Here is a 17,513-nt window from a genome sequence, read left to right on the forward strand (position 1 = left end):
CTACCTGCCAAAGACAAGAATCTGCCTTTCCACCTGCTTAATATTTTCTTCATTCTAACAATCACTTCATCCCAAAATGCCCTTCTCTTATGACACCCTCCTACCGACAAACCCAAGTATAGAAAATGGGTTACCATCACTTCACAATTAAGAATCGCCGTGAAGCGCTGCAACATTATCAGCTCGACCCCCAAGCCACCTATTTTGCTCTTCATAGAGTTCACCTTGAGCCCGAAAGAGAGTTCAAAGCAATTCAGGGTCGCCTTTTATATTAAAGACACTTTTGACATTTGTTTCATAGAAAAATAAAGTATCATTAGCGTACTACAACATGTTTACCTTCACTTTCTCCTTTCCAATCTCCAAACTATCAATCAGATTTTTCTCAACCGCCATCCTAGACACTCCCGCCAAACCTTCTTCCGCTATAAGAAACAAAAACAGAGTTAGTGGGTCGCCGTGTCGAAGTCCTTTCTTTGGTAAGAACTCCTTAGTTGGGCTACTGTTCACAAGAACAGAAACGAAAGTTGACTCTAAACATCCCTTTATCCAGCGAATCCATTTACTGCAGAAGCCAACCTTTTCTAACATATAATAAATGAACTCCCATCTTACAGAGTCATACGCCTTCTCAAAATCTACTTTGAAGAAAACACATTTTTTCTTCCTTCTTTTCATCTCATCCAAAACTTCGTTGGCAACTAACACACTATCCAACAAACCCCTCCCCTCGAGAAAAGCAGACTGTTTGACGTCGATCACCTTACTAATCACCTTTTTCATACGTAATGACAATGCCTTTGAGATAATTTTGTACAAGCATCCGACCAACGAAATAGGTTTAAACTGCTCGAGTTGTTGAGGATTTTCATTCTTTGGAATCAGACATATAAACGATGCATTTGAACCTCGAGGCCATTTTCCAAAGAATTCAAAATCCTTCACCGCCGCCATCATATCCACTTTAATGAAATCCCAGGTGAACTTTATAAAACCCATATTAAATCCATCTGGGCCAGGGCTTTTCGAACTATCACAGCTCCACATTGCTTCCTTAATTTCCTCTTCTGAAAAAGCACTGACCAACATCTGATTATCCTCCCTGGAAATAGAGTTAAAGCGACGTTATCTAACTTAACCAACAACTCTTCATTCCCGACGAATCTGGCTTCAAAAAAGTCTCTGACCTTATCTTTAACTTCATCCTTATCCTTGCACCACTGACCGTTCTCGAGTACCCCATGAATCTCATTTTTAGCCCTCCTTCATTTAACTAACGAATGGAAGAACTTCGTATTCAGATCTCCTTTCTTAAGCCAATTTTGCCTAGCTTTTTGCTTCGCAACTGCCTCTTGCTTAAATATATTTTTATTAAGCTCTGCTAATAATGACCTTCTTTCCTCTCTCTCTTGCTCATTCAAATCAAGTTCATCATCTTTTACATCCAGCACCCTTAGCCTTGTTTGCAATCCTACGCCTGTCTAATTCACATCCCCAAAAACCTCCTTATTCCATACCTTTAAGTCAGCTTTGAGCTTCTTCAGTTTTTCTTTAAAGATAAATATTCTTCCACCTTGCACCTCGTAATTGAGCCATTTTTCTTTTAAAAAAACCTTAAATTTGTTATCGCTCTGCCAAACATTCAGACTCCTGAATAGTTTCGGGGACCAATCAACATACTTATCTCTAATGACAATTGCACAATGATCAGAGACCAATCTGCTTAATACGAGTTGTTTACAGTGCGACCACACTTCCACCCATTCTTTTGACACGAGAACCCTGTCGATCCTGCTCTTCACTAGACCATTTGGTTTATACCACGAAAACTTTATGCCAGTCAACTGAATATCTGTTAGTTTTGTTTCCTCAATAAAAGCATTGAAACCCTCTATTTCTATACTATTGTCAGACACGAACATCAAGTTTTTCCTGTCTTCCCGACTTCTGAGAGTTAATGATGGAGGAGGGCCAAGCACATCTCACCATGGAAGCCAAGACCCAAAGCTAGACCGTGATGAGCGTCTAGACTCAAGGAAGGAGCGTCTAGGACATGATGAGGGAAGGCTACACATGGAGCGTCTAGGAGGAGACCTAGACCGTCTAGGCCCTATTACAAGGTCAATGGCTAAGCACATTCACGCCCAATTGGATGTAGCCACGGATGGAAGAGAGAAAGCCTTGTACATGTTAAATGGAGGCCCATTAGGGGTGCTTAGTAATTAGAGTAGTGTTAGAAAGCATAAATGAGTGAACATTCTAGAAGCTTGTCTTGCTTGGCCGGTCATGAGCACATGTGTCATGTGCCTTGTCTTTTTGCATTTCATTTTGCTCTCATTTCATTTGGACTTAGCTTAGCTTTCACGGCCATATAGCCTATAAATAGGAAGGCCATCTCTTGTATTTTTCAAGATTATTGATAGTAAAGCTATGCTGCCAACTTTGTGCCAAGCTTTGCTTCTACCTAGTTTCTAGGCTCTAATCTTCACATCCTTCACCTCTCATTGGGCTGGCCGAACCTCCCACTTCCATACATACCATGCACCTTCAAGATCACCATAGCTCTTAGGAGGATCTTGCTCATACACATCCATGGCTTCCGCACCATCTTTCACATGATTCTAAGAAGAACTTCATGAATTTGCCATCATTTGGTATCATGAGCATAGGTTCTTCAAAGATGAGTTGTTCTTGGTCTTTTCATTTTTAGTTCTTCTTTATTTCATGTTGTTCATCTTGTTTCCATAATTGTCTTGCTGTTTTTTTAAATTTTAATTTGTTTTGGTGTGCTATTTGGAAGATCCAACCGGTGCACTTTGTACAATTGATCTTGAACAATTCTTGTGCAAATTGAGATAGGATTCCATACACCTTTGAGTTGCTGTTTTCTTTTAGGTTTTTGAGTCTTTATTGCACTTTTAATTTGGTTCATATTATGCTCTTTGAGTCTTTAATTTCTGAATCCATATATGTTTTGTCAAGTCATGTTCATCCACAATGTCATCAATTCATAGTAGTCCTTTGATTGGCTTGATTGTTTCTTGATTTTGGGTATATGCTTTTGCTTTGAATCTGCTGTTCATTTGATCTTTTGGTGCCTTTTTAATTTTAGTTTGAGTTCCTATTTGTGTTTAGATCTTACACAAATTCCTTTTCTCAATTCCATTGTGTTTAAATTTTGGTATCTTTATGTTTTTTTCCAGTTTTTCCAGAATCCCCTGTTTCACATTCTCTGTGCTGGCTGTTTTGTTCCAGAAAAATATTTTCACTCATAGGAAAATTTTGATTCTCTGGAATATGCAATATTAGAGTGTTACAGAAAAGACAAAAAAAGAATTAGCTCAAAAGAGTCAACAGAAAAAAAATGATAAATATTTTAAAATCAATGTGCAAATCTGATGCGCTACAGCTGGCGTAACTGAACACTGGAATTGAAAAATTTATTAAAAAAAATGGTTCATGTGTTTTGAGTGATTCCAACGCCATATTTTATCTAAGATCTTTAATATCTTGCATATAAAATTTCAGAATCAAATCTAAAAAACACAGCTCAGCATAAATTGGGGAAAAACACGTTTCTGTCCCACAACAATTTTCCAGTGGTGCTTTTTTTTATTTTGTAATCTAATTCTAGTGCTATTCTTAGGATTCTTTTGTGTGCCTATCTTTATTTGAGTACCTTTTATTTGCTTGATTAATATTTCTTGGACCTCTTTCTAGTTGTCATAATCTAACTCCTTTTGGTGGTACTGTTTTATTCAGTTAAATTGTTTCTTGCTTTTGTTCTTTGACCTCTAATTTGGTGCTGGAATTTATTCTCCTTTGGTGCTTAATTGAATGGAAACTTGACTTGGGTAAGGTCTAGTCTTTTGATAGGTGCTGGAATTGGAGAATTAAGACCTTCATTCTAAGGGGAAACAAAGACAAGGCAGAATCAAACACTTTCCCAAAACACCACAAACACTTGAAAGGCCCAACAAGCAAAGACAACCAAAGAAGTGCCAATAGCAAAAAGAGGATCAACAAAGGGAGTTTTCTTAATTTCTTTGCAACTTAGTTTGTGTTAATTACTTCTTAATTATGTACTTAGACGGTGAGTGAGTCTTCAAGGGCTCAAAGTGTCCAAGAAGCCTCACCTAGGGCCGACTAGTGTAGAGTTTTAATTAGCAAACTGTTAATTGTTTTAATTACATAACTTGCTTCTTTAGTTACGCTTTGCATGTGTGTTTGGTTTGTTTAAGCTTGTTGAATCGTCTAGCTTTCTTAATTAGTAGCTTACTTTGTTTTCTTGCATTGAAAAAAATTTGATTTCTCAACTTATTTGTGTTCTAAGTAGTTTACTAAGAGAAAGTTTTGTGTGAAGATATTGAGGGATAGTTTTTGGATAAGGCAAAGGCTTGGTACTTAAGTAGTCCTTTGTGACTCACCTCCCTTACCTGGAAAACTACCTTCTTTGAATTTCCTAAATTTTCTCAAAGTAAAACACTTATATACACACAAACTTTAGCCATGTCTTCTCCTCCTCACTCTCCAAAGTCTATTGAAAGTGAAGTAAAATCTATAAAATCTCTTTTAAAAGAAGTTTCACAAGCTGTGCAAATGATTTCTTTTAGACAATTGGAGAATGAGACAAAAATTAATGAATTGGCTAAAGCCCAAGAAGAGAAATCCCAAAAATCACAAAAATCAAAGAAAACTCATACTCATGCATCTAGGAGTAATGAGTCTCTAGGGGAGGGAAGCCTTAGAATTAATGATTATTACCAACCACCCCCTAGAAGGAATAGGCAAAGGGAGCAAGAGGGGCCAAGGGAAACTAGAGTAGACCTACCTCACTTCCATGGTAAGGAGAATGTAGAAACCTACCTAGATTGGGAGATGAAAGTAGAACAACTCTTTGCTTGCCATAGGGTGAGTGAAGAACGTAAGGTACCCCTAGCCACCCTTAGCTTCCAAGGGAACGCCATGTATTGGTGGACCTCTCTCGAAAGAGAAAGGCGTCTTCATAGGAAACCTTCCATTACATATTGGAATGACCTTAGGGGGGCCCTAAGACGCCGCCACATACCTTCCTACTACCATAGGGAGTTGATGGACAAGCTCCAAAGACTCCAACAAAAGAACATGAGTGTGGAAGAGTATAGGCAAAAAATGGAGCTCTACATGATGAGAGCATCCATTAGAGAAGAGGAGGATACCACAATAGCCAGGTTCCTTAGTGGCCTATCACTTGAGATAAGAGATAGGGTAGAGCTCTTACCTTACCAAGACTTGAATGACTTGGTTCAACTTTGCATTAAAGTTGAGCAACAAATCTTACGCAAAACGTCAAGTCAAAAGGTGAGCCCTTACTATAACTTTTATCCCAAGAAAGAGTTTAGAATCGAGGGTAGTACATCAAAAGAAAAACCAAAAGAACCTACCAAACCCTTCACCAAAGAAACCTCCACCCCACCCATCCGAGCTAGAGATGTTAAGTGTTTTAAGTGCTATGGTAGAGGGCATGTGCAAGCACAATGTCCAAACCAAAGGACTTTGTTTCTTAAGGGTGTAGATGAATACACTAGTGGCGAGGATAAGCCTAGTGAGAGAGAGGAAGGGGGAGAGGATGAGAGGGTAGCTCCACTAGAGGGAGAATTGCTTATGATTAGGAGAACCCTCAACAATCACCCTAGCACATCCATTGAAACACAAAGAGAGAACATATTTCATACAAGATGGAATGTTTTAGAAAACATATGTTCCCTCATTGTGGATAGTGGATCTAGTTGTAATTGTTGTAGTGCTAGGATGGTGGAAAAGCTTAAGCTACAAGTAGTTCCTCACCCAAAACCTTACAAACTTCAATGGCTTAATGAAAATGGGGAACTACATGTAGACAAGCAAGTGGAAATCAAGTTTTCCATAGGGAACTACAAAGACAAAGTTTTATGTGATGTAGTACCTATGGAAGCTTGTCATATCTTATTAGGGAGACCATGGCAATTTGATAAGAAAACCTTGCATGATGGTCTCACTAACGAGATTCCCTTCACCCACAAGTATAAAAAGTTTGTACTTAGTCCTTTACCACATTCTCAAGTGGTGAAAGACCAAATACAAATGAAGCATAAGAGGGATGAGGAAAAAAAAAAGCGCTAGAAAAAGAGAAAATCCTTAGGGATAGAAAGGCGTGGGAGAAGAGTGTTCCTTCCCACAAGGTTGATCAACAAGAAAAGCCTCTTGAAAACGTTTTTGAAAATTTGCTTCTTGTTGAACAACCAAGCCTTATCTTTTGTAAAGGAGCACTTACATGCACTGTCACAAGTAGTGAACTTATGAATTTACCTCCTCAAGTAGAAAACCTTTTAAGTGAATTTGAAGATCTATTCTCTAATGAGGGTCCCATTGGGCTCCCTCCCCTTAGAGGTATAGAACATCAAATTGACTTCATTCCGGGGACAAGCCTACCAAATAGGCCTGCTTATAGAACAAACCCCAAGGAAACAAAGGAGATAGAATCACAAGTTCAAGACTTGTTGGAGAAGGGTTGGGTGCAAAAGAGCCTAAGCCCTTGTGTTGTACCTGTCTTGTTGGTGCCCAAAAAGGATGGAAAATGGCGCATGTGTTGTGATTGTCGAGCAATCAACAACATCACCATCAAGTATAGGCATCCAATCCCAAGGCTTGATGATATGCTTGATGAATTGCATGGGTCAACTCTATTCTCCAAAATTGACCTTAAAAGTGGATATCACCAAATTCGAATCAAGGAGGGTGATGAGTGGAAAACCGCTTTTAAGACCAAATTTGGATTATACGAGTGGTTGGTGATGCCCTTTGGGCTTACTAATGCCCCAAGTACATTCATGAGGCTTATGAATCACACCTTGAGAGATTGTATAGGTAAGTATGTAGTAGTTTATTTTGATGATATCCTAGTGTATAGTAAAAACCTAGAAGACCATCTAAGTCACCTTAGGGAAGTTCTTCTAGTGCTTAGGAAAAATAGTCTTTTTGCAAATAGGGATAAATGTACCTTTTGTGTAGATAGTGTAGTTTTCTTAGGCTTCATAGTAAACAAAAAGGGGGTGCATGTAGATCCCGAGAAAATCAAAGCCATCCGCGAGTGGCCCACTCCACAAAATGTAAGTGATGTAAGTAGTTTTCATGGGTTAGCTAGCTTCTATAGAAGGTTTGTACCTAATTTTTCAAGTCTAGCTTCTCCTTTGAATGATCTTTTTAAAAAAGATGTTGCATTTTGTTGGAATGAAAAGCATGAGCAAGCCTTCCAAAGGCTAAAAGCTCAACTCACCAATGCACCAATTCTATCTCTCCCAAATTTTTCCAAAACTTTTGAGATAGAGTGTGATGCATCGGGGGTAGGCATAGGTGCGGTATTGTTGCAAGGTGGACACCCCATTGCTTATTTTAGTGAAAAACTCCATGGTGCCACCCTCAACTATCCCACCTATGACAAAGAGCTCTATGCTCTTGTGCGAGCCCTAAAGACTTGGGAACACTACCTTGTGTCCAAAGAATTTGTCATCCATAGTGATCACGAGTCTTTAAAATATTTAAAGGGCCAACACAAGCTCAACAAGAGACATGCTAAATGGATGGAATTTCTTGAACAATTTCCTTATGTAATCAAATACAAGAAAGGAAGCACCAATATAGTGGCCGATGCTCTTTCAAGACAGCATACACTCTTTTCAAAATTGGGTGCCCAAATTCTTGGATTTGACCACATAAGAGAGCTTTACCAAGAAGATTAAGAACTCTCATCCATCTATGCCCAATGTCAACATAGAGCGCAAGGAGGTTACTATGTGTCCGAGGGATATCTTTTTAAAGAGGGAAAACTTTGCATTCCCCAAGGAACATATAGGAAACTCCTTGTCAAGGAATCACATGAGGGGGGACTCATGGGCCATTTTGGAGTTGATAAGACTCTAGATCTTTTAAAAGCAAAATTTTGTTGGCCACACATGAGGAAAGATGTCCAAAGACATTGTTCTAGATGCATCTCATGTTTAAAAGCCAAGTCTAGAACAATGCCTCATGGACTCTATACCCCTTTGCCAATTGCAAATGCTCCTTGGGAAGACATTAGCATGGATTTCATTTTAGGACTTCCTAGGACTGCAATAGGCCATGACTCTATCTTTGTGGTAGTGGACCGTTTTAGCAAAATGTCCCATTTTATTCCTTGCCACAAGGTAGATGATGCTCAAAATATTTCTAGACTCTTCTTTAGAGAAGTGGTGAGACTCCATGGTCTCCCTAGAAGTATAGTATCCGATAGAGATCCCAAGTTTATAAGCCACTTTTGGAAAACTCTTTGGGGCAAACTTGGAACAAGACTACAATTTTCAACTTCTTGTCATCCTCAAACGGATGGCCAAACCGAAGTAGTCAATAGATCTCTTGGGACTATGCTTAGGGCTATCATGAAGGGCAACCATAAATCTTGGGATGAGTATCTTCACCACATTGAATTTGCTTACAATCGAGTAGTTCACAAGACTACTAATGCTTCTCCTTTTGAAGTAGTATATGGTTTTAATCCTCTCACACCCATGGATTTGTTACCTCTTCCTAATCCACAAGCATTTGTGCATAAGGAAGGAGTAATCAAAGCCGACTTTGTGAAGAAAATGCATGAAAAGATTAAACTCCAAATACAACAACAAAATGAGAAGTACACAAAATACAACAATAAAGGGAAGAAGGAAATAATTTTTGAGGAAGGAGACTTAGTTTGGCTTCACCTTCGCAAAGATAGATTTCCAACTCAAAGGAAGTCCAAACTAAGTCCCCGAGGTGATGGACCCTTTCAAGTCCTCAAGCGAGTCAATAACAATGCATATAAATTGGACCTACCTGTTGAATATGGAGTTCATGACACTTTTAATGTAATTGATCTTTCTCAATTTGTAGGTACCAATGACGATGACGAGCTGGATTTGAGGACAAATCCTTTCCAAGGGGGAGGGGATGATGGAGGAGGGCCAACCACATCTCACCATGGAAGCCAAGACCCAAAGCTAGACCGTGATGAGCGTCTAGACTCAAGGAAGGAGTGTCTAGGACGTGATGAGGGAAGGCTACACATGGAGCGTCTAGGAGGAGACCTAAACCGTCTAGGCCCTATTACAAGGTCAATGGCTAAGCACATTCACGTCCAATTGGATGAAGCCACGGATGGAAGAGAGAAAGCCTTGTACATGTTAAATGGAGGCCCATTAGGGGTGCTTAGTAATTAGAGTAGTGTTAGAAAGCATAAATGAGTGAACATTCTAGAAGCTTGTCTTGCTTGGCCGGTCATGAGCACATGTGCCATGTGCCTTGTCTTTTTGCATTTCATTTTGCTCTCATTTCATTTGGACTTAGCTTAGCTTTCACGGCCATATAGTCTATAAATAGGAAGGCCATCTCTTGTATTTTTCAAGATTATTAATAGTAAAGTTATGCTGCCAACTTTGTCCCAAGCTTTGCTTCTACCTAGTTTCTAGGCTCTAATCTTCACATCCTTCACCTCTCATTGGGCTGGCCGAACCTCCCACTTCCATACATACCATGCACCTTCAAGATCACCATAGCTCTTAGGAGGATCTTGCTCATACACATCCATGGCTTCCGCACCATCTTTCACATGATTCTAAGAAGAACTTCATGAATTTGCCATCAGTTAAAGTCACCCACTACACACCAAGCCTTAGACCTATGTAACAGCCTTCCAAAGCCCTTCAATGATTTTAAAATTTCTACCATTACAAAAATTGGACAACTGAAAACAACTTTTTCTCCACATCGTAATGAGGCCCTAACACTATTATTTGCTCCATTCTCAACCCACTCTATTTCATTAGAACCCCACAATTGAAAAACACTCTCCTTATTAACTTAATTGTGTTCTAAGTGGTTTACTAAGAGAAAGTTTTGTGTGAAGACATTGAGGGATAGTTTTTGGCTAAGGAAAAGGCTTGGTATTTAAGTAGTCCTTTGTGACTCACCTCCCTTACCTGGAAAACTACCTTCTTTGACTTTCCTAAGTTTTCTCAAGGTAAAATACTTGTATACACAAAGCTTTAGCCATGTCTTCTTCTCATTCTACAAAGTCTATTGGAAGTGAATTAAAATCTTTAAAAACTCTTTTGAAAGAAGTTTCACAAACTGTGCAATCAATTGCTTATAGACAATTGGAGAGTGAGACTAAACTTAATGTTTTGACTAAAGCAAAGAATGAGAAGTCTCAATTTTCAAAAAAATTACATTCTCATGCATCTAGCTCTAAACATCATGATTATCTTGGGGAAGAAAGTCTTAGGAAAAATGAATATCATCAACAATTCCCTAGGAGAGCTAGGAAAGAGAGACAAGAAAACCTAACCAAGCATAACTCTCACACTCAAGCTAGAGAAATTCCATGTTTAGAATACCTTGGCAATGATCAATTAGCATCTCAATGTTTCAATGAAAGATCTATGATCTTAAGGGACAAAGATGAGAATAGTAGCCAAGAAAAAGAAGCTAGTGAGAGTGAAGAAAATGTAAAAATAGAAAAGCAAGAGAAAACCCTTGGGAAACAAAAGGCGTGGGAGAAGAGTGTTCCTTCCCACAAGGTCATTCAACAAGAAGGAAAATTTGAAAATACATTTGAAAATATACCTCTTGTTGAACAACCTAGCCTTACCTTTGGTAAAGGAACACTTGCAAGCCTAGAAAAAAAAAGAAGAATCCTTAAAAAAGGCTTGCATAGGTAAAAATATAGTAGATTATTTTACATACATGCCAAGATATCACCAAGTGAAGGTCAAGTCATCTATAGGCATCTACAAAGACAATTTTTTATGTGAAGTAGTGCCTAAAGAAACTTGTCATGTCTTATTGAGACAACCTTTGCAAAGAATTGAAATTTCCATGAACAAAGGTTGTATCAACGAGACTACCTTCACACATAAAAGAGAAATTCTTCATGAAGGAGAACTCATGGGTCAAATTAGAGTTGATAAACTCTAGAGCTTTTAAAAGGAAAATTATTGTCACCCATGAGAAAAGATGTTCAAAGACATTACCCTAGATACATTCCGTGTTTTAAAAATACATCTAAGGCGATGTCTCATGAACTCTATACTCCTTCACCTTTTGCAAATGATCCTTGGGAAGACATAAGCCTAAATTTCATATTAGATCTTCCTAGAACAACAAAAGGTTTTGATTCCATTTTCATGGACATGGATAAACTCTTCCTTAAAGAAGTGACAAGTCTTCATGATTTCTCTTCAAACTTAGTGTTGGATAGAGCTCCAAAATTTGAAAACCATCATTTGAGGATTCTCTTGGAAAAACTTGCAACTAAGTTGTCCTTTTCAAATTCTTATCATCCTCAAAAGAATGGTCAAAATAAAATTGAAAACATAGCTCTTGTTACTATGCCTAGGGAAATCATGAAACACAACCACAATTCTTGGGATGAGTATTTGATGAGCATATATTTATTCACACTCATTAGCCTTATTCATAGATTATTAGACTATAATAATAAATAAATTCATTGTTTTAATTAATATTCTTATAATTGGGTTTATTTGGGCCTTAACTATTATTATTGTTAATTTTGTGTTTTTAGAGTAAATTATCCGGAGGAAGCATCTACCTTTGTGAATGGGCCAAATATGCAAAAGTCCAAGTTGCTTCTTGAACCAAAACAGAAAACAAATTTTGAGGAGAAGAAAGAGAAAATAAAATCTACAATATCTCAGAAACAGAATTGGAAGCAAATCTTCTGCAAAATACAAGAATTCTGGAAAGATGGAAACTTGGAAACGGTTAACAAAATATAAACTACAATATTCTCTCAAGATCCTTGGAGCATAAAAGCCTATAAAAGGACACAAGCATCAAGGAGAAAGGGAGAGCTTCATAGGGTTTTCTTAGTTTATTTTCTTCTTAGTAATTCTTTTGTTTTACCTCCGCATGGAAGGCTAAACCTTTTTGGTTGATTCTTTTGTAATTCCCCATTGAGTTCTGAGGTTTTGTTCAATAAAAGTTTCGATTTTTAATTCTCTATAGCAGTTGTTTTTATTGTCTAATCTTCTGGAAAACTGGTTTTTGTGAGAGGTTGTACTTGAACGCATGATTGAGAGTCTTCCTTATCTTAAACTTTGGTTTCTTAGTTAGTTCGCATTGTTCTAATTAATTTCTTGGGCGCATGATTCAAGAGAGAGGAGGTAAGCATTCCCATGGAGTATACGCATGGAACAAAATGGGTATTGATTAAACTAGTAGACGCATGCTTTACTGGTGAGTTTCAGTTGAATCAGATCGGCGCATGTTCAATCTGGTTTAGCTCTGTTGGAGGATTGAAAAAAGATTAATCTTTAGAGAACCTATGAAGAATTCAATGGTGGAAGAACTTAGGATCAACCGCTTTTTATTTGCTATTTTAATCTTTTTTTTTATATTTTTTGCACAACTATCTCAAACCCTCTTTTTATCTTTATTGTTATTGCTAACTTTTATTGCTTGCAGATAGATTTTAAACCCTGATCAACTGATTTTACTATTGGATTTGATGGGAGACGACTTGGGGACATTTGTCCACAATTATACTATCATCTCTCTAGTGTTAGACAAGTCTACGCTAGAATCATATTAATTTGACAGCAAAACGACAGCTATCAGTATCCTTTTTCTATTGAGCATGCATACAATAGAGTAGTCCACAAGACTACTAATATTTCTACATTTGAAGTTGTATGTGAACATAGTCCTCTTTCTCTTTTTGCATTGTTACCACTTCCTAAAGGAATTATGCCTAAGGAACAAGTAACCACTATTGAAAATTTTACAAAGCATGAGAGGATTAGAGAACACATGCAACCATCAAAAGAGAGATATTGTAAAAAGTTGCCAAAAACAAAAGAAAAACAAAAATGGCAACTTCATAAAATTGATTTGTATATAACTGCTTCAACTAACTCATTTGCTTTATTTGATAATTCCCCTAGGTGGACGTTTGATCCGGGAGGGCAAGCATAGTTGAAGAAGCAAGAGGCTGCTATCCGAGATCAAATCTCTAGATCTGAGGATAGATCTTCTCAAGGAGAAGGAGATGATGGACACCATCCAGCCACATCCATTCCCCTAGCCATGAAGAAGAAGAAGCAATGGATTTGAGGACAAATCCTTTTCAAGAGGGAGGGGATGATGGAAGAGGCCCAAGCACAAGCCCACATGCAAGCCCACCAAAGGGTAGATTTGGGCCAACCATAGAGTTATGGCCAAGAGGATCCAAGAAGACGTTCTTTTACATGTTCAAATGCCATAAACTCTAGTGTAGATTAGACTTTAATTTCTTGTCAAAATTAGCATAGGAACTTTATTTGTAATTTTCTTAGAATTAATTTTGGCACCTAAAACACCAACCTAGGTAAACTTAGAGTTTCTAAAAAAACCTCTAAATTTACCAAGGCCGGTCTAGAAAGCCCATGGAGGGGGTGAGCATAAAAACTAGACACACCCCTCCCCATGTGCTCATTTGTGCACCCATGTGCCATGTGCACCCATGTGCTTCACATTTACATTTCATTTGGCTAGCATTAGGGTTGCATTATGGTCCTCCTTAGCCTATAAAAGGAGGAGCCTACACCTTGTATTTTCAAGTTTATTGTGAGTAAAGTTATGCTGCCATTTTGTGCCAAGCTTTGCTTCTCCCTAGAACTCTAGGCTCTAAACTTCACATCCTTCACCTTTCCTTGGGCTGGCCGAACCTCCCAATGTTCATACACATCATGCACCTTCAAGATCAACATCACTCTTAGGAGGATCTTGCACACACACATCCATAGCTTCCGCACCATCTCTTACATGATTCAAGAAGAACTTCATGAATTTGCCATCAAGTTTACTCATGCAGCAAGGATAGTGAAGAAAATCAAATTGGTTGGTTATCCATGCAAGATATTCAAGAAGACAGCACTTATCAAGGAAGGTCTGTGAAGTAGCTCGGTTTGAAGGTGCAGCTATTCGAACAGTCAGTGGGATTAGGGGGCAGGCAGGTCTAGAAGGTCTGTGAATTGTCACATTGAGTTAGTGACATACATTATACTGATGGTTTGTTTTGGTAGTTACAGCAGTTGGATACTTATAACTTACCATGTATTTTATCCTAAGTTATTTATAAATCTGGCAGGTCGCAAAAGAAGAAATAGGTAATCAAGCAAAAAGGAAGGGTGGTTATAGCTTATGACATCATGGAATTCATTACAGATACATGGCCTGATGTAAGTAATTTTAATTGTTGGTTGTTTGGCATTCTAATTATGTAATATAATTTAAACATATGCATTGCTGACAGTGGTGAAAAGAAGCAATTAAAAGGGAAAATTTGAGTTTTCAAGTTTCAGTAACATAATTTCCATTCAATATACTTCATTTGTTCGAAACCCATGCATATTTTAATTTGGTTAAGATTTATAAGTAAACAAAGTTTATTTTATTAAAATCAAATCCATCCTTTAAATATACAAATGAGAAATATTTTTTTAATAATGTGATCAAATTTTAAATAATTTATGTAGCAAAAATACCTACATGCACCCAGAAAAGTTTAAATAATTTTAAAATTATATTAATTTAAATTTTATTCCTGTAAAATATGTTTTATGAAATATAATAATTACAAAAGAATATTTTTTTAACAAATTAATTTTGACTGAAATAATTTAAAGATTCATATTGAAGTTGCAACAATCAATCAATTAATCAATTAAATCAAAATATCATTGAATCTAATCTACATTTAATTATCAAATCAAGATTTAGTTGATTATTAGTTTGATTTCTAAAATAAAAGATGTAAATAGTAATCAGCAAGTGCATATTTTTCTAACAAATTAATTTTGAATTAAATAATTTAAAGATTCATATTGAAATTGCAACAATCAATTAAATCTATCATTGAATCTAATCTACATTTAATTATCAAATCAAGATTTAGTTGATTATTTAATTATCAAATCAAGATTTAGTTGATTATTAATTTGATGGTTGGTTAGTATTTTGAATCGAATTCTATTGTTGTTCTTGATGAGCAGTGAAATTATGATGAGAAGAGATGAATTTTGTGCACCAAAGATACCAACTCTGGTTGATCTTTGCGTTCAGAAAGAGTGATATATAATGTAAGTACCTTGGAAATGTTGGTTATGTTGATGAGCATCTGCTTGAGCGAATCTTACCTCACTGCACAGTTGACCACAAAGGTAAGATGGTCTCTTCTTGTTGTGTTTGTTGACTGTCAATGAAGTTTGAACAAGAATGAAGTGCTTATCTAACATGCTTGATATAATCATTTTATAATAGATTTACAAAGAATATCATGATGAGATAAACTAAATATTTTAAATTAGATTTTCAAAATTAAAATATCTTTAACAGTAAAGGTTTCCTTTTTTAAAATCATACTATAAGCAATCTATGTTGCAATAGATCTACAGATAACGTTCAAATTTTCCTTCTACACTCTGGATTCACCTGCTTTTTGTTCGAAAGAGAATTCAGATTTGGAAACCTTGGAAAGTCTGTCACTTGATAACGAGGTAAGGTTTTGGTTTAGTTCTCAGTTTTGTTTTATCAGAGGATGACTTTTTATTCCAAAGTTTGCTATTTGTCTGCCTGCTTTTTTTTATCATGTAAAAAAGGGTTACTTTAACATTCACAAGTCTCTCCCTTTTATTTTTATTTTCTTGCTCATATTTGTATATGGTTTTAAACTTTTGATTATTATCCTCCCAATTACAGAAATGAAGAGATGAGTGAACAAGGGTTTCAATCTGATAGCACCTGGGAGGACAAACATTTCTGAACTTGAACCAAATATGTTAAGAGTAATAGTGGTGGAAGGAAATACAATGGATTCCCATTACTTACTAGACGCTTATTATGACAATAGGATGGTGTATGGAATGACACAACTCAATGGAGTTCAGCATCAACCTAGTCTTGATATTGGTGTTTCAAATCATATTAGTGTTACAGATTCATCTAATGCAATTGGCATCCCCTTCATTCATAGCTTTGGCTCTTGGGGATCTTTGATTCAAGGTAAGATGTCTGTTTTTCTTATTCTACTTCCTCCCACTTCTTGCTTCCATTTCTAAACCAGTTACTTACAACTAAAGCATCTTTTTTGAAAGTGTTTTCAACCAAGAAATTATGTTTCTGTTTCTTATGTTTTTTTTATTCCATGCAATTATGTCCTATTTTCTTTAAATCCTTGACATGGTGAATGAATTTGGTCTTCTGACAGCTCCAACTCCCAGTGCTAATGTAAGTTCATTAGAGAATTCAAGAATGAATCTCCACAGATATCATGATACAACTGGAAGTAGAAGGAGCCACAGATTTGCCCATCAGCACTACCATCATCATGCACCACCTGTGCAAGTGCAAGAGATCAGAGGTCACTCTAACTTTCATGCTCGTAGAGGTAACATGCATAGAGGTCACTCCAACTTTCATGCTCGTAGAGACAACATGCATAATCATCCTGCTAGAGGTCACTCCAACTTTCATGCTCCTAGAGGCAACATGCGTAATCTTCCACCAAGGGCCTTTCGTCAGGAAGTTGCTTCATTCCGTGACCATCATAGTGATATACAATTGGACATTGACGACATGTCATATGAGGCAAGTCTGTTATGTATTGTCTAGTGTATTTTGCTATGAATGTGGATTGGCTATAGGTCTAAGTGACTATGAAAACTTTAAATTTCTAACTCTTTGTAATTCCACTACAGGAGCTTCTTATATTAGGTGAACAGATTGGCAGCGTAGAGAGGGGTTTGTCCGAAGAAATTATTGCAAACCAAATGCTAACAAAAACTTATCTACTGCCTAATAACTTGGAGGGATCAACTTCTGAGGAACTGGAAATCGATCTTTGCATAATATGTCAGGTATCAAATGTATTATTTTATAGTATGTACTATTAGAAACATGTTTTCCTCTTTCTCCTATTAATTCCAATACTTATGCATGACATGATATGATTTCACAGGATGAATATAAGAACGAAGAGGAGATTGGAATTCTTCAATGCGGACATGAATACCATGCAGATTGTGTAAGGAGAAGGTTACAAGAGAAAAATGTATGTCCCCTATGTAAATCAAAAGCATTGGCTATTGGATAGATGCAAAAAAAAATTCATTGTTCATGCATCCTCCTTCATATTTTGTTGTGTATGAAGTAGTACATACCTAACATTGTTGTAATAATGAGTAATACTGAATAAACTCATTGGTGTAATAGTTAATACACATCTGGTTACATGACTTTCACGTTTTTTTTTATAAACTATATATTGGATTTAAATTATGATATAATATTACTTTAAAATATTAACTTCTAAAAAAAAGAATTGATATTTAAAGAAATTACAGTTTAAGAATATTAGCTTAAACAAACAAATATACAAGAATATTACATTAAACAAACAAATATAAAGAATATTAAATAAATAT

General features: G+C 36.7%; 1 protein-coding gene and 2 long non-coding RNA genes across 3 annotated transcripts; all 3 read left to right on the plus strand.

Moving 5' to 3' along the window:
* Window positions 1-13,884: 13,884 nt before the first annotated feature.
* Window positions 13,885-15,517, plus strand: LOC137818719 (uncharacterized). The gene is made up of 4 exons (XR_011082130.2): window positions 13,885-14,054; window positions 14,180-14,270; window positions 15,084-15,251; window positions 15,478-15,517. It is a non-coding gene; the product is annotated as an uncharacterized LOC137818719 (long non-coding RNA).
* Window positions 15,518-15,884: 367 nt separating this feature from the next.
* On the plus strand, window positions 15,885-16,739 carry LOC137819665 (uncharacterized). The gene is made up of 3 exons (XM_090296130.1): window positions 15,885-16,092; window positions 16,298-16,677; window positions 16,734-16,739. The coding sequence occupies exons 1-3, from the start codon at window positions 15,900-15,902 to the stop codon at window positions 16,737-16,739; spliced, it is 579 nt and encodes a 192-aa protein (XP_090152256.1). The 5' UTR covers window positions 15,885-15,899.
* A 52-nt stretch (window positions 16,740-16,791) lies between these two features.
* On the plus strand, window positions 16,792-17,324 carry LOC150024732 (uncharacterized). The gene is made up of 2 exons (XR_016516408.1): window positions 16,792-16,946; window positions 17,048-17,324. It is a non-coding gene; the product is annotated as an uncharacterized LOC150024732 (long non-coding RNA).
* The last annotated feature ends 189 nt before the right edge of the window (window positions 17,325-17,513 follow it).

Source organism: Phaseolus vulgaris, chromosome 10 (genome assembly GCF_051622355.1).
Source record: "Phaseolus vulgaris cultivar YP4 chromosome 10, ASM5162235v1, whole genome shotgun sequence".
NCBI classification, from domain to species: domain Eukaryota; kingdom Viridiplantae; phylum Streptophyta; class Magnoliopsida; order Fabales; family Fabaceae; genus Phaseolus; species Phaseolus vulgaris.